At 38.7% G+C, this 25,137-nt stretch overlaps 1 protein-coding gene across 7 annotated transcripts in view; it reads right to left on the reverse strand.

Moving 5' to 3' along the window:
- Positions 1–1,449: 1,449 nt before the first annotated feature.
- trip12 (thyroid hormone receptor interactor 12) overlaps positions 1,450–25,137 on the reverse strand; it is a 61,852-nt gene continuing 38,164 nt past the window's right edge. For 3 of the 7 annotated variants that reach the window (XM_084125191.1, XM_084125195.1, XM_084125196.1), the window contains 30 exons: positions 22,772–22,933; positions 22,457–22,525; positions 21,754–21,919; positions 21,433–21,550; positions 21,064–21,220; positions 20,803–20,956; positions 20,137–20,365; positions 19,131–19,249; positions 18,733–18,937; positions 18,486–18,586; positions 15,951–16,125; positions 11,916–12,057; positions 11,485–11,676; positions 10,788–10,939; positions 10,425–10,582; positions 10,264–10,337; positions 9,740–9,939; positions 9,467–9,594; positions 9,195–9,346; positions 8,634–8,776; positions 8,365–8,521; positions 8,147–8,245; positions 7,242–7,356; positions 6,806–6,960; positions 5,709–5,873; positions 5,395–5,559; positions 5,189–5,302; positions 2,863–2,957; positions 2,242–2,345; positions 1,450–2,113 (listed from right to left, as the gene is read on the reverse strand). In XM_084125191.1, the coding sequence (XP_083981317.1) occupies positions 1,917–2,113; positions 2,242–2,345; positions 2,863–2,957; positions 5,189–5,302; positions 5,395–5,559; positions 5,709–5,873; positions 6,806–6,960; positions 7,242–7,356; positions 8,147–8,245; positions 8,365–8,521; positions 8,634–8,776; positions 9,195–9,346; positions 9,467–9,594; positions 9,740–9,939; positions 10,264–10,337; positions 10,425–10,582; positions 10,788–10,939; positions 11,485–11,676; positions 11,916–12,057; positions 15,951–16,125; positions 18,486–18,586; positions 18,733–18,937; positions 19,131–19,249; positions 20,137–20,365; positions 20,803–20,956; positions 21,064–21,220; positions 21,433–21,550; positions 21,754–21,919; positions 22,457–22,525; positions 22,772–22,933 (4,362 nt within the window). In that variant the 3' untranslated portion in view covers positions 1,450–1,916. Of the gene's footprint in view, positions 2,114–2,241; positions 2,346–2,862; positions 2,958–5,188; positions 5,303–5,394; positions 5,560–5,708; positions 5,874–6,805; positions 6,964–7,241; positions 7,357–8,146; positions 8,246–8,364; positions 8,522–8,633; positions 8,777–9,194; positions 9,347–9,466; positions 9,595–9,739; positions 9,940–10,263; positions 10,338–10,424; positions 10,583–10,787; positions 10,940–11,484; positions 11,677–11,915; positions 12,058–15,950; positions 16,126–18,485; positions 18,587–18,732; positions 18,938–19,130; positions 19,250–20,136; positions 20,366–20,802; positions 20,957–21,063; positions 21,221–21,432; positions 21,551–21,753; positions 21,920–22,456; positions 22,526–22,771; positions 22,934–25,137 lie in introns of all 7 variants that reach the window. The other 4 variants (XM_084125194.1, XM_084125190.1, XM_084125193.1 and 1 more) reach the window with 3 other exon arrangements.

Raw genomic sequence — 25,137 nt, forward strand, 5'->3', positions numbered from 1 at the left:
AGGGCACAGAACGCCTCTACACCTCATGAATGGGGACATGCGAGCTGTCAGAATAGATGGGAAAAGAAAGTAACTTGCATTACTTATTTGAAATATTTTGTTGTAAATTTAAAAGTGAATTACTTGTACACACTCCAACACTCAAGCAACCCACATGGAAACAGATATTCATAGCTCAAATACAGTCAATGAATTACATTTGTACATTCCTGCCATTTCTATAAACAGCTGAATGGAAATACTTCATGAGGGTCTCTGTTCTTACACTCAAATACCGGTCAGCCACTTAGTGTGTTAATGTCGATTCTAGTAGTAGTTTTTTGGGGTTTTTTTGTAGAAATGTAGTTGTATTTTATATTACTTTATAATCACTTAAGGCAAATAAACTTGCATTTGATCCTTGACAATGTTGGACTCATTAAGCAACACAAACTGCAGCTTGGTCAGTAAAAGGACAGGCTGAGTCAAACAATTACTTTATTTATGTTCAGGTAAAAACATGAACCTGATGCAGTAAATTATTGCAGATCTTAGAAACCAGCACATGAACAATGAGGACAGGAGAGCGCACAGCAGCGCCTCCTCCTGGCCACAGACTGCAGTGCACACCACGGTTTGTTCCAAGCCAGCAGTGCAAAAATAAACTACAGCAAGAGGAAAAAAGAAACAATAGAAAATAAAAAAAGCAGACAATCCCACCTCAAACCGGGTGTGAAACCTGCATATAAACTTTATTTTATTTAATGAACTTTTTTTTTTCTTTTTTTCTTTTTGAAATGCAATCTGGCCATGAAACCATAAAATAAGACCAGCCAATTCTTTTAAATGAATTTCTTGTGCTCGGCTACATTATGGGATTAAAGCCCGGCTTCATCAGCCAAGCAACTTCAGCAGGCCCATCATTAAAGACCTCAAGTTCCCAGAAGTCCAGCAGAGGCACACTACTATAACCATATAGGAGTCTATTTACCCAACTCAATGGATACATCTTTTCAACATGGAGCTGACACTGTGAAATGTCGGCCAGAAAACAATTTCAACTTGGGTTAAAAAAACAAAAACAAAAAGAAAACAATAATAATAATTATAATAATAATAATAATAATATTATAAAGATACTACACTTCCAACACTACCCGCATTCAACCAACTGGAACTCTTTTACACGTTCAAAAACCCTTTCAAATAAAAAGGAGGGGAAAAAGTAACACAAGAGGAAAGAGAAATAAATGAAATGGAACCAAAATGCAACAAGACTCCGGGGGTATAGTACAGAACAGAGGGGAAACTGGGCAGGAGAGCACACAGCTATTCTATCAAATGTGTCGAATAAGCAAAATCTGCAAATGTTTGTCTGTACAAATGATCTTTGGAGCTATAGGAACCCTCGGCGGCTTGATGAATGCCCCCTCCCCAACAGGAACACACAGTGAAGATGTCATTCACCAGTAGAGAAAAAAAAACATCCCTTTATTCTTGATACATCAGACAGCAACGCAAGATTTAAAATGTCACCCAGGTTTTTCTCCTCTTTTTTTCAGATTGAACATCTCTCAACTACTGATATATTTTAATAATCTGCTCTGAAGTGTTTTATTTTTTTAAACATTTCTTTAAAAAATGTTTTTCTTTTCTTTTTTTGAAATCTGATGAGTCGCATAACACCCTTTCCCTCCCGTTTAGGAATCAAAAGGAAGTCTCTTATGTTCTATTGTTTAGTTTCTGCAAGCTGCTTTTCTTTAAACAAGTAGGCTGTACATATTTTGCCTCAATGTGGGTGTTTAAAAAAAAAAAAGAAATGAAAAAGGGGGAAATGAAATAGGAAGAGCAACTCTAAAGGAAGAAGTCACGATTTGTGTGGTTCTGCAGTGAGTTGATTGAAGGCCATTTTGAGTGTGAGGGTGCAGGAGGTGAGATCAAGACAGATGGAAAGACTGCTGGCCCTCGCGCGCAGCAATCAACAGTTTCTCGCGCATGATCTCGATGCTGGAGTAATCCGGCAGTTTCAGGTAGTTCACACACGTCATCACCGACGGGAGGAAGTCGTCCGGGTTCTCCGTCGACTCGAACGTCTTCCGAACGATGGTGAGGGGAGGGTTCAAACTCCGGAATCCTGAAAGGAAGCAAAGACAGAGGCCGCGTTATCTGAGAACATCTCTCTGAAAGCTGATCCTCCTTTTGTGGCTGTTGTGACCACAAAAACAATCACACCAAACCCCAATGATTGAAACTGTTGCGCACCTCCGACAGGAAGTCTGGGGCTCCCTGTGACAAACTGCAGGAAAAGTCTCTGCTGCTCTGCATCAAAACTGCTCAGCACCTCAAACAGGAACCGCACTGCACGGCTACAGACAAACACAACAAAAGTTCTGTCATTCATACAGCCAGGGATGTTAATGACAGGTTGTCTGATTATAATGCAAGTTGCGATTACGCATCTACTGGTTTTGTTATTAAGGCTGGAATACACAGACTAAAATGTCAGTGCCATTGTTTTGTCTCTAGATTCACACCAGTAATGTTAAAAATCTGAATAGATTTTAAAACAATGTATCACACACTTAGTAAATGGTTACTGAGGAAAAACTGGCACTCATGCATGACTGAGGATGGCTACAGGCTAGACAAAAAGTACAGGCTGTTCTAAAACAGACTTAAATATTAAACGTGTTTGATATCCTTTAACTGGATTCTGAAGCTAGAGAGAATCAAAGTCTTTGTCTATCACACTGTGTGATTTCCTGCTAAATTTGTCAGCTCCGACTGGCTCAGACCATGCAACTAGCGCCGACTCCTCCACACTGTAAATCTGGGTAAAAGTATTGCAGTCTTTAGTATGAGCATGCCGGTGTGATTATATACCTGTCGTGTGTGTAGCCGTGGTCTGGTCTGCAGCACTCCATTAGTGTCTTCACATCCCAGGATTCTGACTTGCTGCCACATAACAACTGATCCAGCTGTAAAGGGAGAGCACACACAATAAATAATGTTGTTGATAACATTATATCTAGAACCATTCCCGTTTCATACGTCTGTCGAGCACACGAATGCAATGACCTCACCATTGCAACATTTCTGCACTCTTCCAAATGCTTTCATTATAACTAACACAGCACAAACATGATGTAAATAAGAGATTTGTGCAGTGTAGACAGCGTTGATTATAATGTGAGTTTTGGTGAGAGCTTGCGCTGCTGAAGTGATCGACACCTCCGGCGATTATAAAGGGAGCATTCTTTGATTGCTTTCTGTATATAATTTCATTTAATCTATTTAAATAACAAGGGACGCACCGATACTGCGATTGTGTACTCGTACTCACCGTTGGCATAATGATACCACCAACTGATACCACTCAGCATGTGTGCAGTGTTTGTGTCCAGACAAAGAAACACTGACAACAGAGTATAATGGGGTGGGAAAGAAGGCTTTCTTTGAAGTAAACGCATCTAATTAGTGGAATATTAAACAACATAGTAACACGAGCGCACATCCCTTTTTCACAGACATAAGTGGAAAGTTTGTAATTCGGTCAAATGTCAATGGCAAAGAAACTATAACGTTAACTGACGGTAGAGAGAGAGAGAGAACTTATGTTGAATGCTCTTGATTGCTGATCGTTCACTCAGCACACGTGACATTTAGATTAAAACTAAATCGTACATGTAAGTAAAACATGAACTGTTAACGTGATTTATGTATAGCGAGTGGTTCCCTACATTATAACAGGACATTCCCAGGTCAAGAATTTTCATGAACCGAAGTGCGCGCCCGGAAAACCACGTCTCTGTGTTTGCTGCTGTCTCAGACAGAGCACGAATACTGAATTGAACTCTTTCACGGATAAAATTAAAATTAAGTAAAAATGCCCATCTTGGTGAAATTTACATTCATTAGGCTAGTAGTTTTTATAGAATCAAAATTGGAATAGATAATTATGATATTTCACTGGTATCTAAACATTTGAACCGCTGACCCAATCCTCAGCACTGAGCCCTGCTGGAGCTGCTCTAAATATGCACTATTCTAGTAAATGAAAGATGAAATATGATAAAATAGAATGAACAGTGAAATTAACAGAAACTCATACATTTTAGCAGGCTTAATTAAAGGCACACTGTGAAACTTTTCAACCTTCATAATATATTTCCAAGACCCTTGTGATGGTACATCGACTTACAATAGGTTGAATGACACGTCTGCCATAGCCTGACGGGGTCTGTATCGCTTTTACTGGCACTATGTAACTTCGGGGTTCGGGTAGTAACCCAAGTACAAAAAGAACTACAAAATTCGACTGCTTTACGGCATACGTCACTTCCCCCACCACTTCCTCAAATTTGGACGTGAGAGGCCAACCAGCGTTTGTTTTCGGCTTTCGTGCGTATGTTTTTGTCATGGGGCTGTTTACACCTGGCCACTTCATGCGTTTTCTCAGATGGGATAGCTATCTGATCGTGAAAAGACCAGGTGTAAATGCCCTCCGAAACGACAGTGCAAGTATTCCATAGCGACTCTAGGGGTCGCTGTTTGACAAAAACACAATTCCTTCACAGTGTGCCTTTAAGCATGAAAATAACTGAAGGAAATATAGATTTGCTAAACAAATTAAGCCAACTAATATGATTCATTTTCTTTTGGTTTCTCTACTCAATATTCAATATTTAAAAAAAATGAAATGCAATGAAAATACAGGTATCAGTATCGGCAAGTACCAAAGTTGAAAGTATCGGTATCGGACTTGTTCTGGAAAAAGTGGTATCGGTGCATCCCTAACAAATGTTTTCGATGTTATTAACAAGAACAGTGTGAAGTTTTGTGTAACCATTTTGTCACTGGCTTGATTTACTTGATTGTAAACGATTTTGGTGACAAATAATGTCTGACTGCACAAGAGTCCTTCATAGCAAAACAATCACAGATTAGACATTAGAATCATCATGCTTTCTTAAATATTGCTGCATTACTGTTCGGTCAATATCTAGGTCATTTTGGCAGCTTGGTTTCCTCTATTTTTGGATTAAGAGGACATTTTGATGTTTAGACGTTTTAATGTTTTAAATAGTACCTCTTATATGTCAAAAGATCAGGGAAATTTGTATTTCTCAATTCATGACCCCTTTAAAATAGGCAGGTTAGCTCGTCTCTTAAAGTGAACTACTGAATGAATAGAAGTGAAAGCACTGACCTCTTCAGGATAAAAGTACTGCAGGTGTTGCAGAGGAAAGACAGACTCAAATCCTTCCCTAAACGACTCAAACTGCCGGGAGACGCCCTCATTGAGTGTCCAGTAGACCACCAACTACAGACAGGTGGAGCAAGAGGCAATGAAGTTAGAGCGGTTCATTCAGACTACACAAATGATGTGACGTGTCATGTTATTCGGTCCCCTACTCTGAGGTATTCCTCCAGGTTGTGAATGGTGACTGGCACGTCTTTGCCCCCTTTTTTCAACTCTATGTTTGGGAATCCAGGTAGAGTGAAGTCCAGCCCCAGATCTTCCACCGAGCAGCCGTTCATGTTGAGACTCTCCAAGGCCTGCTGCAGGGTCTCCCGCGTCTAACAAATACACACAGATACAATAAACAAAGAACATTGCAGATGTCTGTTGGCTTTTAGAAATGTCATTTGTAAGCGTCATCATTGAAGTGTGCGTTTCATGTCTTTGAATGGTTGTGTTTATGTAGAGGTTAGGGGTCAGAGCTCACATGTGATCTGTCCTGCTCTATTCTCTTCTTCTGGCGGATGATGTCCTCCAAGTGCTGGATGGATTTGGCGACACCAGGATCAATGTTAACTAGGTCATGAGAGCTGATGGAGGACTCGTGCCTCAGCATCCACTTATAGAATGGCAAACCTAGAGGCAAGTCCAACTGGAGACAAAAAAAACCCACATCAATTAACAAAATTATACAATATAACATTAATTTGTTGTGTCTGGGGTAAAACACACAAAATTAAATAGTTCATACAGACAGTTGCCACGTTCACACTTTGATTGTGTAAAACTGCCTAAAAGAGCCTTCTGTGTGAATGAGGGTTGTTATAATTTACTAAAACTAAGTAACCATTTTCATTACGTTATAAACGTAACCTGAAATAAAATTAAAAATATATTTTATTCCAGCATTTTATTCTTGTTTTCATTTAGTTTAACTTGATGTACAAACTGAAAACATTTTGTGCATTTTGAAAGGGCAAGTAAAAGTCTGAACTAATCTGAATATATTGATATATTGCCCGATATATTGAATAGCACAGGTAAATGCGGCATTTATTTGAATGGGTTTATGTGAAGATTGTTTTAAATTCACTTTAATAGTTGTTATATTTTTTTTAAAAGCCTAATAAATGTTTAAATTAATAGCTTTTAATTATACTGTAATGCTGAATGCCTGTAATTTATGACTAAAATTGAGAAGAAATCAATTTTATAGAGACATCAGTGGTAGTATTGGTATCGGTGATACTGGCCTTCTTTCAAAAAAAGATGCCATTAAACAAATATTTAAAATATAGGCTACTGTATGTTGTTTCTACCTTAATTTGGAGATTAAATGTGAAATTATTACAACTTAAAAAATATTAAAAACTTTAATGTTGGGTGCGATTAATTACAGATTTTTTTTTTAAATCGATTTAAAACACTAATAATAAAAATAATATCTCAATTATACTAAAATAAAACTGGCGTTCTGGCCCTGGTGTGCATTCAAACCAGAAAATTTGTTCCCAGCATCAAGATCTAGTAACGTATCTTTCATACAGAGATTCTGGAAAACGTTCACAATTAGAGTAAACATACCAATCTGAAGTCCATGATCGCTTTAGCCATGAGTTTCCCAAGAAATCGAAACTTCATTTTGATCTTGGCGATGTGAGCTGGTTTGGTAGTTCGTCCAAACGGTACAGCAAACAAACCCCTGGAACTGAACATATACTTGGTACCCTCCTGACTCCCTGCTCCAAAAGAGAGAGAGAGAGAGAGAGAGAGAGAGAGAGAGAGAGAGAGAGAGAGAGAGTGAGTGAGTGAGTGAGTGTGTGTGAGTGTGTGTGTGTGTGTGAGTGAGAGAGAGAGAGAGAGAGAGAGAGAGAGAGAGAGAGAGAGAGAGAGAGAGAGAGAGAGAGAGAGAAGCAGGACAAACAGAGAAAAAACAAACTTAGTGAACAGCAGTAAAATGCTATTTGCATTACACTGGAAACAGGGCTCAAATTTATTTTGACAAATATATGACAGTTACCTTTAGGGTTGGAGAGAGAGACTTCCTCTCCCCTCCAAAGACCCAAATCAGCCCTCTGCAACTCCTGAGACACCAGAGCATAGAACTCTTGCGTAGGACCGAGACCTGTTCCCACCTGAGAGAAGACAGACATAACAGATCAAACAACACTGACAGAAAAGTGGACTACAAGCAGAAACGGACACACTTGTTTTTATAAATTGACTGTTGGCTCTGTTATTTTACAGGCACACTCATTGGGTCTGGGTCTTTCAGTTGGGGCAATTCTTTTTTTAATCAAATCTAAAACTATATGTAAATGTGATTTGGATTGGTTATGCAAATCAGATGTGGGTGTTTTTTGTGTGGTTCAGACTAAAACTAAACTAATTACACAGAACTAAACTGATCACAATAAAACTAGTCAGATATACATGTATACTGCAAACAAAACCTTTGGGACATGTGACTGATGGATGTTTTAGGGTAGAAACATACACAAGTACATGAGCACAACTGCTGCTAGCTCCACAAGTTTGATTTCACGGAAGAATTTTGCATTCTAAATGTATTGGAATGATTTTGATGAGAGGTCAGGTACACTGCATTCTGACTGGGTGACAAAGCGGTATTTGCATAATAATCAGTTTTCTCTTTCGTGTACTACTGTCATGGCAGAGTAGAAGCATGAATAGAACCTTGCTGAACAAGTTAAACTATCAGCATGTTTATAGCAAGCTACCAGAATAACAACATCTGCAGAATTTAAAGGCCCTCTTGACGCTAATGTTTGTTACTGTAATACAGTAATGTAAGAACACACAGACTGTATGTGTACAAACAATATGTCTGAAATGGACTGGCCAAGAATTAGTGTCTGTATTTTTAGAAATTGTGTTTCTAGCCTAATCGTCAGTCATGCATACCTCATTCTCATATTGAATTTCCAGCATGGCTCTGGAACTCCCGAGATCTTGCATTACTGACTCCGCTTGCTTCAGGAGCTCATCACGGTTTATCGTTCTCTACACAAACAAAACAAAGATAAAGAGAAAGTTAGATACTAGTTTGTGAAAACACTACAGCTATGGAAAATTTGGAACAATTACAGCATGAAATGCTTAAACAGGAATTTTAAGGCAACCTTCTTCCTGTCAAGGCGTGGAGCGACACGGCTGTCTTGTGAGTCAGACTGGTTAATCTCAGGGTTGGTGTCAAGCAGACGTTGCATGGCACGATCACGGTCAAACGCAGTCACGTAGAAGAGCATCTGCCGTGTGTCAAATGGGAAGAAGAACGGACTAGAGGAGAGAAGATTAGAAGTGTAAACGGTACAGAACAATAGACTCTTGTTAGAAAAAAATAGAAAAAATAGAATAAAAAAAAAAAAAAAAAAAAAAGAGTCTGCAGTACCATGTCTTGCCGAGCTCAGTGAGCCAGGTCGGGATGTTTCCTGTCATGATGACCAGTGGATCCTGCAACTGTCTGTTGGCCTTTGCTGTCAGTTTACTGTTAATAAACTCACCAGTGGGAATGATCTCCTTACATGCAGCATTCTGGGACAAAGAGAGATAAAAGGATAAGAAGGTAAAACAGTAAACTAATTTTTTTTTTATATATATTTTTTATGATATTGTAATGCACCTGATGTAATCAATGTAATTACAGCAATTAAACTACTGTAATAATGATTTTATCAAAGTACTCAATTACAATAAATAATTAAAAATGACAATTGCAATAAATAAAAAAATGCAATATTTAATTATAATATCTCAAATAAAAATATATATAAATAAATAATATATGAAATGTTATAATGCAAAAAAAGAGATCATAATGGGCAAAAACAAGCTTTATTTTTTTTTGCTTATTTTTTTAATATATGAGAATCACACTGCTAGAGTGTGTATTGCTACTGTAACTCTGTGCTTTAGTACTTCTAAAAGTGTTCTCAAACACGGAGGTACTCACGTTGTACAGGAAGAACCAGTATCTACTGATGGAGTGCAAGACCCTCAGCAGCAGAATCACCTCCATGGAAGGGTCATCAAAAGTGATGCCCTCTGGAGGACCACAAATGAGGTATGACTCTAATGCGTTTGTCACACTAGGACACACACCCTCTGAAAACACACAAAAACTCCATAGTCTGAATAAAGACAAATTCCAGTGCAGTTCCATATTAAATTCCAGCACATTTTGTTGTTTGTAGGTTATTGGTAAACTTCACACATTTTTCCTACCATGCCACAGTTCGTCTTGTTTTTTGGCATTTCGAGGGGAAGTTTTAGTGGGAGCCGTTTGTGCACGACCCCTCTTCCCTCCAACAGCGTCTTTACAGCCCTCCTCATCCTCTCTTACTGGCTTATACCTGTAATATCCACACACACACACACACAGATATACATATTAACATACACTTTGAATAAAAGAAAGGGCAAAAACAGGGTAACAGACTTGGCCCAATAAATTACTCAATGTGTAGTTTGTGAGAGAATGGCATACAAATTGTGTACCATATAGTGTGTGTTTTGGTCCAGATGCCAGCACGTCCCAGAGGGTTTGCTTCATCATCTGTGCTCTCTCTCTCCTCCTCGGCCTGTAAGCTGAACTGCCTGACGGCCTGATAAACAGTCATGTTGTATGGCAGCAGGTGCTCTCCTATGTAGAACTGTAGCCTGTGACGTACACTCCCAGAATTCAAGAACTGGGCAGCCTTTGGAAAACAGTTAGAAATCCACAATATTAATTTGGAGAAAGAGAACACTTCACTAGTCTTCTAGGACACTTTCAGTAGTGTACACTATGGCCAAGTTCAAAATGGAATACTATAAGACTACTATACAGTATAGCCTGCACAATGTTACTTTTTTTTAGTAAATGAAAATTGTGTGGAAAAATATTTTCCAAGCTCTGCAAAAATTTGCAATTTACAACAAATTTAGTAGGCCATCTGATTATTCTATGCAAAATAACTGCATACTACACAGTACACGGACTACAAGGGAGAAATTCATGGAAGAAGAATAAACTTCCGCACCAAAGATTCATCAATCTCATCATCGGAACCATCATCATCACTGTCTTCATCCTCCTCCCTGATCCTTCCATACCCTGTGGAGACAGCAAAAATCAAACATTTTATCTGAGAACTCAGAAACCAGAGAACTGAGAACATCATGTTCACATTCTTGTTTATACCTCTAACCACAAGGTATCTCTCGATGGCCTGTACCAGAGCCAAGGGGTCAATTTTGACCGGCCCACCCTTCCACTGCTTGACATTGGTGCAGTCTGGGTGTCTCTGCAGCTGGCACTTCAGCTGATGGGTGTTAAAGAACTTAAGGGCTTGTGAACCCCTGCAAACACAAAAGAATAACAATTAGCATGAGATAAAAAGAGATATATATAAAAAGTATACCATTTTAATCTTTTTAAATCAAGTTTTAAAGCAGCTGTTTTTTGCACAAAAACCAAACTAATTTTTTTGTTACAAATAATGAATTGTATCTGGATTTATTTACAGCAACAAGAACATCAGAGAAGATAAGTCAGGGGCATTACCTGCTTCCATTACCATTCCCACTGGGAAAATCATGCACTTTAACAGGAAACTGTTCCATCTGACTAAGGCAGTTGTTCATCTTGTGCACCAGAGATAGCAGTGGGCCATTCTCTGTTGGGTCCAAACGCCCCAGAGGTTCCTGCCCTGGTATCTGAATCACATAAACAATGAGTCACACTGATTACACCAGTGACAACTATAAAAATAAAACTTTAGCCCAATTAATGTCAAATACATTCAGCGCTCAAAGAAAAGTAACACCTTAGCACTGTTAAAAAAACCTAGTTGCCTTGCTGTCTCTCCTTATATAATTATCATTCATACTGAAACAGCCAATGTGTAAATGCATTCAATATTTCTGTAAGCACCATGTGTGTAAATAAATTGTGTCAGGAATACTTTTTTATGGTAAGCTGTGCCAGCTAGTAGTAATTGCATTGATGGTTTTTGGAGGAAAGGAAGGGAAATCAGCAATGTGAAAGACAGGAAGCTGTGTTTGTCTTTTCAAGTGTAAACATCACAGCAGTTGTCAGAGCCTTTAGAGTTGGAGAGAGAGAGACTTCCTCTCCAAAGACCCAAATCAGCCCTCTGCAACTCCTGAGACACTAGAGCATAGAACTCTTGCGTAGGACTGTCCTATCCAATAAAGACAAAAAAACAAACAAAAAACACACAGCAGTTGACAGTCTGACTAACCGGGCAGCCGAAGAACACATGCAGGAACCTCTTGATTCTCTCATCTCTACTGACAGTGTCCCGTTCGCTATTTGATGTCAGATACAACAACAACTGCTTCACAAGCCCACTGTGCTGGATCTCGAAGGAGGACACGTCCGATTCAGATACAATATTGCTTATCTCCTCTAGACACTCTACACCACTGTCAACCTGAAACACACATGAAAACAGTTTTAGAGAATGAATCATTTCCATTGGATGACACAAAACCAAACAAACGTGTATTTCTTTCTAAACTGTACACATTAAAAAGTGATAAACAGCATAATAAATAGTTATCACTTGAAAATTGTTTCAGTGGTAATAAAATACCTTCAGCAGCATGACAGAACTGGCATATTAACTGCTTTATAATGGCTACAAATGTTAACTTCGTGTGCAAGGGTTACCTGCAAGTTCAACTGTTCTGTGGCATTGCAGAGTCTTTGCAGCACATTCAGGGCAGGGTTGCTTCCATCCACACTTTCAGAATTAAAGTAACGCTCCACAAACTTACTGGCTTGTTCCTTTATCCAAGCCTTTATCTTATCCCTGAAAAGTGAACAAAAACGTTTAACTACAGATGCCAAAAGAACTCGTCAAAACTAAACCGTTTAACCAAGAACGTGCATTTATCTATGCATTTATTACACGTTTACAGTTATCTGTACTTTTTTTTATGCATTACAGAATTCAAAAGTTGATTGCCATTTTTATTTAATGTTTTATACAGCTGTTAGATAACCAAGTACTGTTTACAATCACATGCATCTGCCAATTTTTACTTATAATTTCTTCTGAAATGAACAATTGTCTGCAAACTTGAGCAATGATTGTTTAAAAAAAAAAAAACTTCAAGGGTATATCCCACATTACACTGTTTGGGGTCAGTACGATTTTTTTTTAAAGTGCCCCTAATATCAGTCCCCTGATAAACGCAAAATCAACAAAATATTACTTTTTTGCGATCCTGCATAATTTGTCATTTTTGCCACAAAATAATCGCAAAAATTAACAGGTCTCACAAAAATAGATTAGAATAATCTAATTTAGTTATCCCTAAATAAAATAAAGTTGCAATACATTATTTTCACGAGGAAATAAATGCTGCGCACATGATGTAAATGAATTAAACAGCGAAAGCGAACTTCTCACCTGCCATCTTATATAAGTTCCAGACCAGGAGAAGCAATTAAGAAACATGGATGAATGACAAAATAAAAAGTATGATATGCTAGTTATTACTAAATAGAGTTATTAAAAGTGCAGTATACAACAAAAAAGAACTCAATTCTGGCTGGCTGTGCATTTCTGTGCATGCGCTTGCCGCCTGCGGAGTACCAAATTGTGAATGTGTTCTCTTTCTAGGCTTATTGTGCCTGAACGGTCAAATACACACAATTATGTCAAAATGCCCATCTTGGTGGTTATGTTTTAAAGGGGTCCTATTATGCCCTTTTACAAAGTCTTGATTTTGTTTTTGGGGTGTACTAGAATATGTTTTCATGCTTAATTGTTAAAAAATAAAAAAATAAAAAAATAAAAGATTTTACATTATTACAGCACCTCTCTCCACAGTCTGGCTCGAACATGCCGATTTCGATGACGCCCCTACTTCCGAAATCTGTAATGTGCTGTGATTGGTTAGCTGGCCCAGTGTGTTGTGATTGGCAGTGCTTAGCGCACATTCATAACCACCCCTCCATAACTGCGAGTTCTTCTCTAGTGTAAATATTGAGGATGGCATCAATTTCAAACCAATTCGAGCCAGATTCAGACCCTGACTATGTTAACGAACAAGATATTTCATGCACAGACTTAGCTAAGATGGATTTGACAGGACGTTTGAGTGATATGCTTTTTGTAATTTTCTTATACATTATAGATGTTACCCACCATTTAATCGTGATATTTGTCGGAAAACAAAGGTAATACAAATACAGTAATCGATCACAAAACCATGGGCAATTTTCCTATGGAGCGGTGAACAGTCTTACAAAAGTGAAAGCTTACAAAAGCAACAGAAAACAAGCTGTTCTCCATAAAATGTGCAGCGTACAGATAAATGTTGCATATACAATGTTCAGGAAGAGAGTTTAAAATAAATTAACCAATTAAAGTTCATCAGCCATAGGAAGGTCAAACAAATGAGTTTTGGAAACATTGTGGAAAAAATAATGTCTCTTTGACAGGCCTCGTCCCCTTTTTGCGTATTCCGTGGATGGGGATTATTTAAATGAGTAACATTATGACTTCATAAGATACGGAAAAATCGTGTTGTAGTCCAAACGAGCCGTTCGTTGTAGTTCTTGAAAAGAGGATTCTGTTAAATATAATACCTGTAGACTTTGAGCTTTGTGACCTTGCAGATCATTTTTATGATCAGACATTGTGTTGCTTGAACGCACGTTGGAGATTAATATTTTGTTAATAAAGTGGTTCGTTATGTTTTTTGCACAAACAAAGCTCTCACGCCGCTTTATAAAATGTTAAACCAATGGAGTCACATGGCTTACTTTAATAATGTCTTTACTACCTTTCTGGGGCTTGAAAGTGGTAGTTGCTTAGACAGTCAATGGAGGGACAGAAAGCTGTCAAATTTCATCAAAAAGATCTTCATTTGTGTTTTGAAGATGAACGAATGTCTTACAGGTTTGGAATGACATGAAGCCGAGTAATTGATGGCAGAATTTTCATTTTTGGCTGAGCTAACCCTTTAAATGAAAATGTCATTCAGCTAGTCTGTGTTCTTGAATTCTGTGAATTAAATTTTTTTAAATAAGTTTCTTGTTTTACCAGTTTTACCATAATGTAGAGAGAGTGTGTTAATATGATAAATAGCCTATAATAAATCAGGAAACTAGATGATGTCAAATAAACCATGCATATGAGTTCTCTTATCGATTGAAGTGCAATAATTTTGATGAAATGTAAAAATGTTATTCTGAAATAACAATCGTTGTGATTATAATTTGAACTAACGATCAAAGACTTCAGATTTTAGCCTAGGATCAGAGGATTTTTTAGGATTTGCAAAATTTGTCTCAGACAGCCAAATCGTGGCCAAAATCGAACAGTGTGCACCCAGCTTAAGACTAAATTAAAAATAGCTAACAAAATGAACACCAGTTGGTGGGCAGCCAATGAAGACCATAGACTGGCATTATGCAAATGTGTTACAAACCTACTAGATATATTACGGAAGTGAAACTGGCATTACTGACGACTTATTTCGGCAGTTCATAACCGTTTTTTAGGAGACAACTTTATTTGTCATGCATGTTGATCTTTAAAACTCTGCAGACCTTTTACATTCGCAAACTGCTATCTTACACTTCATTAAAGGTAATATTCAAAGCATAATAGGGGCACTTTAAAGAAATATAAACTATAAACACCTTAGATTGATCAAAAGCGTAACGGTTCTCGGTTTAAAAAAACAAAACAAAAAACATACCGTTCTCCACCCACGGTTCGGCACACACTTGCAACGCAGTTAATCTTTGTTCAAACTAAACTCTTTAAGCCTTGACAATTTAAACATTTAAGAGCCAGAAGACTCAAATGAGAACTCACTAGTGCTGTGAGAAGATTGCGTGTGTGCGCACTCATCTGTAAAAGAGATTTTTAAATCTCAAAGTTTTATCTGGTTAAATCAAGGGCAAATAAATAAAATAAAATAAATCTGAAGCGCACAAACCCGTGTCTCAGACAGCATGCAAATATTGAGTCCTCTTTCAAGTCTTGCGCTTAAATTATCCAAGCAGACATAGTTGGTTAAGTCGAGGCATGTGTATCAGTATGTACTAGATCTGTGCTTTATATCTTAAAGTGACAGTAGGCTAATATTCCTACTGTCTGTGTTTTTAATGTTAATCAAACAACAAAAGACAAGGAAAACACTCACTGCTCTAGACTGAATAGCTTTTGTAACTTTAATAAGGATTAATCTTTAATTTATACGGTAAAATATGCAATGTTATTTTACAATTTCTGTACCTGAAAACTAATGTTAGACCTACCTGAAAAACCTGAAAAGCAGTTTATTTTATTTGTATCTTTGCTCTATTGTATTTATTTGTGCTGTTTCTTGTAGCTAGATTATTTTTTCTTATTTTCTTTATTTTTATTTGACAGTAGTACTTTTTTCCCTGAATATAGCACATACCGAATCGTACCTCAACCTCAACCCTAAAACCGTGATATAAACCGAACCGTCAGTAATTTGAACCATTGTTATGTGTATCATAACAACCCTATTTAAAACACATTATAATAGTTTATTTATTAGAAACAATGAGCTGCAAATATCTGTTATCAATCTGCTCATTCACGACACTCATTCATGCTCATTCATCTGCCCCCCCCCCCAATCCACAAGCAATCCTGAACAATACAATTAAAAACAATTATAATCAGAACACGAATAAAACCTGTAGCTTTACCTGTTGTTTGAAACAGAGTCCTTAGGCGGCACTCGTGCCAGACCACTGACCCCTGCAGTGCGAGAGGGCTCTGAGTTGGCGCTGTTTGTCTGAGTCCCAAGCTTGCCCCAGGTCTTGGGATTCAAACTGGCCAGGAAAGAGGACTTGGGGGATTGTGTGGTTGTCGGACTCTTAGCTGTGGAGGAGATATTATAATGACCAGATTAAAGTTCATGTGTAATGATGGATGCGTATTGCGTACTGAACATCATTCACAACACTCAAAACAAAACATGATGACAAAAATTTGCTAAACCCACAAGACACTTTAAACTGTATGAATGTCATTGCATTAAAGCTACACTACGAAACTTTTGGTCGTCTAGCAGTTGAGCATAAAACTTCAAGTTACTTACAGCAAAACATTGTTTTGGTAATTATGCGAGTTGTCTTCTGCTCTACTATTCTGCACAGATAAATCTGATGGCTTGAGATGCACCAACCGCTGTACCAACGGTTACAGATAATCGCCCTATCAGTGTTCAAAACTGATATAAACATCAAAACTCTCCAAATAAGGAAAGATGGATATCCGAAAAATGTCTTAACATGCAAGTAGCTTGTATACCGCGTTTTGACTAGCTGAAATTAATTGTTTTTAAAATAATGTTACAAAAGTTGGTAACATTGACATTAGACAATGATTGATGATCATTCAGGCCGACCTGACCGGTGTAAAGTAGTCCGAGTATAAACGCTTATTACAGACTTACCGTAGTGATTCAGTATAAGACAAAAACATGGTTTGAAAAAAGGCATTCAATGATGTACTCACTCATTATATAAATTTTGTAAATTCTGAACACAAAAAAGTTACGGACTGCAGCTTTAACAGACGCCTTTATGAATGTTTTGAAACATGAGATGTAATCAATACACTCGTTATTTGAAGCGACTTTCAAAAGGTGATTTACTCTATTTTGGTTGCTACCATAAACATTAGTGTTTATACTCTAACTATAAACTTATCTATAAACTTCTGTGATCATTTGAATATTTGTAACAGAAATATCGATACTGTGTGGTTGAAAAGACCAAGTAAAGCTGTTTCATATATATTGACAACTGCTCTCTCTGGGTCAGCGACAGCGCAAACAGTTTGAATGTTCCGATGTGAAGCTTTTGTTATTTAGGAATAAGATCGCGGGGGTGTTTGAATCGAGATCGAGATCTTTCAAAGATTAATCATGCAGCTCTACTGTCTTTATACTCTCTCTGCGTTGATATCTGACGCAAAACGTATACGAGTAGCGCGAGGGCTTTTCAGTGCATTCATTACTATTTTACTATTCATGAGGTGAGACATCGCTATTAAAGGAAAAGCTCCCAGCACTTCGCCCACACATCGCACCAAAACAGTTTTCGGAACCGAAACCTTAGGAATTTCACACGGTTCCGGTATTTTTCAAAAACACTGACGGTTCTGGATAAGAACTGATTCTCGGTTCCCAACTCTAGTAACTGGTTTAGAAATTAGCAACATAGACATTGTTTTATTGCAAATGTGATGCTATGCTAACTATGTTGATTCATGTTTTATTACATGTACTGTTGTAATGCCTTTTTGCTTGCAAACTCTTTTCAGTACAAGTTTTAGATGCTGTGGCTTCACGCTACTTCCACTGCTTACAGTAGTTGCCTGACCTTCTTTCGTTTATTTAGGGATATAAAGTAACACATGGACGAATGTATGCAGTTTCCCGGGAAATCTGTCCCGACAACTCCTAAATATAAACTATAATAGGCTTACCATAGTAATTTAGGGTAAGGCAAAAAACATGGTTTGGAAGATGGCTTTATGATGTACTTGTAAATTGTTGATGTAAATTGTTCATTTTGATCAAACAAAAATAAAAAGTTACAAAGGGCCTATTTACACTTGGTCACTTCATGTGTTCTCCGATTAGATAGCTATCCGATAGTGAAAATACCACGCTTTCAAGACATTAAGTCCAATAACTCAAACCACTTCAGGAGGTAGTTTGAGATGCATTCCAAACGAAAATGGATAAGAGTTTATGCACTTGGTTGTTGAAGCCACATTTTACTTCTACCAAAATCTTTACACAAATTTTACACAAGCCAATTTTACTTCTCCCAAAATGGTGAAAAATAAAAAATGTGAGAGCATGTTATACCGGCTCCCGGGAGCCAGATGCAACATGCATCACAGATATAGTGTAGCTTTAAATAAAACGTATGCCCCCGGTTTCACAGACAAGGCTTAAGTCTAGTCCCAGAATAAAAAGCATGTCTGTGCTGTTTAATTGAAAGCAACTTGCACTGACATATCTTAAAATATGTCAATGCCATTGTTTTGACTCAAGATGCACACCAGTAATATTTTTTTCTAAGGCACGAAAAAAAAAACTATTTAAATGTCCTAATTGGATTAAGGTCTAATCCTGGCTTAATCTAAGCCATGTCTGTGAAACCAGGCCCAAGTGTCCAAGCAGATTTTGGGGCCAATGTTTTAACACAAGGAATGCTACTTACCCTGATTATCCACTTTATCATCGTCTCTGGGTGGGGAGTACTTTGGACGCCTCGGTCCTCTTTTAGGAAGGCGTTTTCTTTTCAGAACATCACTCAACCTACTAGAGAAAAGAGGGATGTGTTTTTAAACTTGAAACTTTTAAATGGCAAGACATGTAAACTTGTCAAGTTTGTTCAACAAACATGTAAAGTTTCCAGGCCTGCAAGCTCTAGATCAGTAAGGGTGTGTGTCAAAGTGGCTCTATACCCTTGCGGACTGAGGTCCAGCGAGTCGTCCATGCTGTGCTGGAAACTGGGGGAGCCCAAGTCGGGTGTGACGTTAGAGGCAGCTGTAGTGGTTGCCGTGGTGATGGTGGTGGTGCAAAGACTAGCTGTGCCGCTGGTGCACGCTTTTGGAGGGCTGGTGAGGAACACCTCGGATTCAGCTAGGTTCTTTACCTGGTGCATCACACCTAAACAGAACAAGAGCAACAAAACACCAGTGTTGACAGTAATGTATTACTGTAATGAAATATTTTTTTCCCAGTGATAAATGTTGGAAACAACTTTTTGTAATCCTGTCATAGCTAGCTACTTCATTCTGTGGAGTAACTTCTATAGAACTTTGGTGTAAAATGTATTAAAAAAAACAAAAAAATTCAGTACCTTCGCGCCTGAAATAAACACTGAATACATCTGGTAGCTTCTGCATGAGGATTTCAGCCATTTGCAGAGAGCCCACTACAATCTTCAGGTCCTGACTCGACAGCATGGAAGCTATATGACTACAGACACAAGACACATATTTGCACATATTAGTTCAGAATTAGTCAAACTTCAAACCAAACAAGCACTCTTACAAGCTTCATAAGCTTCATAATCTTCACTCAAGTGGAAGAACTTTAAATTGTGAAAAGATGCACACACTATGGCTGGGTGGTGTGACGATAACACGGTGGTAGAGATGTTTAATACTGAGATGTGTTAGAGCTACTGAAGCTCAAACAGTAGAGCGTTGGCGCTTGCAACACCAAGGTCATGGGTTTGATTCCCAAGGAAAGCAAGAACTGATGAGAAATTAACTGAGAACTGATGAAATGCAATGTAAGTCGCTTTGGATAAAAGTGCCTGCCAAATGCATAAATGTAAATGTAGTTTTCATACCACAGTAGATGGTACATGTGTGCAACTATCAGTGAGCAGGACTGCTTTACGTTATTTACATATGAGAGTTATAAGAAATGGAAAAATGCTTCCCAAAAAAATTAATACAAGCAAAAATTAAGAGTCTACTTTAACCTATTTGATACGCAAAAGGCCTCTAAATGATCAGCATGATCAAAACTCCTGTTGAACACAATCTACTACATGCCTACAGTCATCTGATAGTTTATACTTTTTTAGCAAGTAAAAGGCCTTTTAGGCCATATTTAGATTACATGGTTAAAATAACACAAATTTTTGTTTTCCTCCCATGTGGCACAGATCGGATATGACCCTCTTGCGCGTAGCAGGGAAAAAGCACATGGATTCCCATATTCTCAGTTCTGTTTAATTTTGATACTTTTTTTATGAACCACATCTTGATTCATATTATGTGATGTAAAATCACTTGGATCATGATAAGATTTTGGTCCAATTCTCAGACTTGGCACTTCAGTCACTAACTGACCTAGACACAGCATGGTTGCGCAGTACGTCTTTAAGCAGGTCTGCATCTGCGAAGTAGATGATCCGGAGGATGGCTCTAAGGCACTTGTGTCTGACGGCAGGCCCGGCTGAGGAGCTGTACACCTCGTAAAGGACCCCAAACAGAGTCTTTATGAAGCACTTGGCCAGCTCGGGGTCCTCTTTCATCAGTTGAGCGCGTGCGTCCTCTCGCCGCACCTCCAAGTGCCCTCCTGTGAAGACAGACACTGTTTTACAACATTTCACACTAAATATATCTCACATAATTTAGTAATGAGTCACATTTATGGAAGCAAAGTTTGATTCCATGCTTATCTACAACTCCATTTTAAGTGTGCTTACGGTTTACCACTGGTCATAATTATTTTACATCAAAGGTCGACCGAACAAAAACCAGTCCGGACTTTGCATGGAGTTTGTTGTGACGTGACTATGCTTTGCACAGAAGAAGTGAATTTAAAACACGGCAGAGAAAAGTCACGGTATGCATCAAGAATGCGTTATTACATAGTTATTTAATCATTTAAGAGGTTAGAGGATAAAATGAGCTGTTTTAACACGTTTCATATTTCACCTCTATTTCAAGTTTGCCGCAAATGCGGTTAAACAATCTGGAACATTTAATTAAGTGTGAGTGCGGCATGTGTACCTGTGTTGGGGTTGGCCAGAGGGTTGGGTTTCCTCTGAATGGCACGGGCAGTGCCAGTGTCTTCATTTATTTGCTGCATAGAGTTGAAGTCAATGGTGTAGACACGGCCGAGTGTCGACAGACTTATTTCATCTTCTCCATTCTGGTGTGCAGTCTGAAAAAGATCAATCACATGGTGATTCAGAATCATTAACTGGTCTTCTGAAACCCACGTCTACCCACAAAACTACATCTGCACTGAATGTTGTTAGCTGAACATACCTCAATGATACGGCTGTCAATGCGGTTGTACGGGTGCCACAGGCCTCTGTCATCTCTCCACTGCCAGATGGCACCCTCTGTAGTCTGGGCACTCCCTTTCTTCAGCATGGCATCAACCGCAAAGATGCCCTCTCTGGGCAGACATGGCATCAGCTCACTACAGCAGAGAGATAAAACAGGGTGATCAAAGACACTCAATACTCTGCTGAATTGCTAGCAAAGATGACAATTTTCATTTTGGGGTGAACTAATCCTTTAAGCTTCATAATAACTCCTCCAAACGGAGTCTTTTTTACTCCGAGCATGTCAATCAGATGCCACTGGCAGAGCCACACAGATCGAGGAGAGGTTTATGAAAACAGGACATACCAAATAAGTGAGGTGAGTTCATAAAGCTCCTGGGGGCTTCTGGGAACAAGGTCAATCTGTTCTTGACAGCTCCCATTAGATGCTCCACAGAGCAGGAAACGCAGGGTCTCTGCTATATCTATGAACAAGCAAAACACACAGTCACTCAATGTACATTTACATGTGTTCGTAAAACAGGCCACATGCCTTCCCATCCAGTGTTGAACTTGGTGGAGAAAAAAAACTGCTCTGAGTACCACATTCTTTCCTGTGTTGGTGCTCTTGTCTTTTTGGTAACAGGCAGCAGGGCAGGACATGTGTGTGTGTATGTGAGTGACTTACTCTGTTTCATGAGCTGCACAGCCAGGCATGGGCAATTGGAGCACATGAGAGAGAACATGCGCACTACCATGATGAACATGCCAGAGCTGAGCACGGGTGGAGTGAGAACCAGCAGCTGCTGGATGTTGGTCAGCAGGTCCCGTGACGCCACCTGCTGTAACAGGTTCTGGGACAGTGACACAGGGGAGCGGTTAATGAGGTCATCATGAATGCACAAATATATTTATCAACTTAAGTGACGGTCAATTCACAAATAAGTCATTTTGACTTTGCTTAGTTTGAAGCGATTCACAAACATTTCTAAATCATGACAATTCAATGTATCAAAAATATTTTGATCACTTTTTGCCAGCATGGTCTAGAGCTGCTGTCTGCAAAATTTTGTGGAGATCCGATGAACAGTCTAGTACTTGGAAAAAAAAATGTTCCAGACAATTGAAAACAGCGGGACAAAATTCACAGATGGATATGAAGTCGAAGATACATTTTGTAGTACTTGAATAAAGGATTTAAAGTATTCTATACAAAGGAATATGTTTTTCTAATTAAATAAAAAACCCACAAGCTGCTCATTTATATGAAACATTTCAACAATCAATTTCATTCTTACAACTTAAAAAAAATATACATTATTAAAATTGTTCAGACAGGTTTTTTTTTAGGTTTATAGTATTTGCTGTGCTTGTGTGAGTAATGATCTTACCTCCTCATGCTGAAAGTTGTCCACCAGCCTGGCAAAACAGAGACAAGTGCTTTCGACAGATTTTTTATCCTGTAAAACAAAAGTCATAATAAAAATGCTGATTCATCTGAGGTAGCCAGTGCTGAATTATTGTTACACCCAAAATCTGCCAACAGAGTGTCAACCAGGTGTGAATCACACCAGTAACACCATGGCAAACATAACGCTTGCGTCCTTGCGAGTGTTTATGTTTGTGTTACAGATCCAGACATGATGTCTGTTCATCTGCTGTTATAAATATGAATGAGGTGTCTGCTGTGTCTTTCAGCTCATTACCTGGTGTGTGAGTCTCTGAGTGAGCAGGGGCAGAGAGTCAGCGACAAAGTGAAACTCGTCCGGCGTGATGCTCTGGCAGCAGTTAGCAGCGATGGCTAATGCGTTCCTCTGAGCATTGATGCTGAAGAACTCCAAGTAAAGCAAACAGTCAGCCAGACCTCCCTATAAAGAGACATTTTCAAAAAAAGGCACAGCCTCAGTCAGTGGTGTGTCATTTTCCATAATAAAATAAGATGGGGTCAATAGAACAGATTTAACATTCAAAGCCATTATAAAACAGACAATGGCTTACATAAAGGCTAATTGACCCTTCGCTAAGCCCCGCCCTCCTTAGTTACTGTTGCTACGCCTGACAAGCTTTCGCGCCTGGCATGTCTATTACAGTATGAATGCACCGGTGTCAGACATTCCCAAGGAGATAATTAGTCACTTTTGGCGAACAGGTGAAATATCTGAGAGAGCAAGACAAAAGGGACTGCAGTATGCATTCGAGGGATATATCCACGTTATAATATGCAACCGATTAGAGAATAATTTAATCAAAATTGAAGCTAAAGCCTATAGGTCCCAGCGCAAGCAGCAGCCGCCTCATACGCTGACCATTCAAATAGGAAACACAGCTATGTTCATGCACAGCAGGATGAGTGAAATTTTAAAATAATATAATAATTATAAATCTAACAGCTTATCCATAAATCTTGTGGAATAAACACGAGACATTAGCCTGACCACTTTGCAATGATAACATTCTCCCGCTTATATTTTTAGCGCGCCAGGCTACTGCTCGCACGTTGTGGAGCAAACGTAGGTGTTTTTGTTAATCCTGTCATCCCGGAATTTCTCCTCTTGGGTTTTAGGTTTCGGGAAGGGAAAAATTTCCACCCCCCTGTCCAAACTTTTAGGATACCAGGTATCAGATTTGCACAATCCATACGCACAATGTTTTGGCAAGTTTCCCTCACGCGAAAGCTTGCCAGACCTCCCGCACCTAGTTACGGTTGCTAAGCCACGATTGGCCTGTGGCAGTTTTCGGGCGTGGCTTAGCGAAGGGTCAATTAGATCAACTGGCTGAAGTGTTTTTTTTGTGGTTATTAAATTGAATTCATTATAATTGGTGTCTTATTGGATGAAATGTTCATTTTGCCAGATATTTAGTCTTAGTCATGTCAAAAATACTTTTTAGTTGTCAGTCAACCTTGTCCTGTTTTTGTTTAGTCAAGTTTTAGTCGACTAAATGTCTGGGCATTTTAGTCTAGTTTTAGTCACTGAAAACTTAGTCAATTTCATAATGCTGCATAATTAAACAACAATTATTTTGCTTAAAATTATAAATCACAATGTCTGTTGTCATTTCAGAATAAATTTTTTATTGCAACTTATATCACCCTTAAAGGGCACCTATTATGCAAAATTCACTTTTACATGGTGTTTGAACATAAATGTGTGTTGGCAGTGTGTGTACACAACCACCCTATAATGATAAAAATCCACCCAGTGCTTTTTAAAAAATCCCCATAAATCATAAGCACTGTCTCAGAACGAGCTGTTCTCAGATTCGGGGCAATGTGACGTCACTTTGCACAGGCCCCTCCCACGACTGTTGATTGACACTGCAGTTTTAGCGTAGACCCACCCTGAGTGAGCTGGACACAGTCCGCCATTGTTTCCACGCCGGAGCAGCTGTAGACAAGAATGTCTTCTAAGCGATTGAGGCGTTTTGTTGTTGGATGTCAGAATGAACATATCAGTCTTCATTTACTCCCGTTGTTACTCGAGGATGGATCTCACCAACTGTTTGTGATCCAGCTTACACTCTCCGGAGCGACAGGCCTAACGTTACTGTGGCAGAAATGAAAGTGAGAGCGCGCTCTTTATGACAGCTCATCGAGTCGTTTTACGGATATACAGTTTACCAGTTTATTAAGCACCCACTGAAAAGGTGTGTATATATTTGTTTACTGTTAGTTGTTGTAACGAGTGTTTTGTGTACTTCGCTGTGTAAGTTTATGGATAAGACTTTAATGCGCACTTTTACTGTGTTTATTCAGCTCTTACAGTGATTTTCTGGAGTAAAACTAACGCTTCATCTTTTGTGTGATGTACAATAAACTTCATTGAACTCATCAGTATATTTTGGTCATCATTCGGACGGGGTCTACTACAGCAGGCGTGTAATAGTTGGTAAAGGCAGATGACAAATAAGTTATAACCGTAATTAAACTAAACGACCTGTTCTATCTCCATACAGCATATATTCTCTGGCTCTGTGGGCATTATTGTCCGACTCCGGGTCTACTGAGAGTTTCTGTTTTGTTATTATCAGATGAGATTGTCCTGGCTCTGAGCGCGAACTTGTGAGGCTCCGC

This window comes from Abramis brama (assembly GCF_963993115.1).
Source record: "Abramis brama genome assembly, chromosome: 9".
In the NCBI taxonomy this organism is placed as follows: Eukaryota; Metazoa; Chordata; class Actinopteri; order Cypriniformes; family Leuciscidae; genus Abramis; species Abramis brama.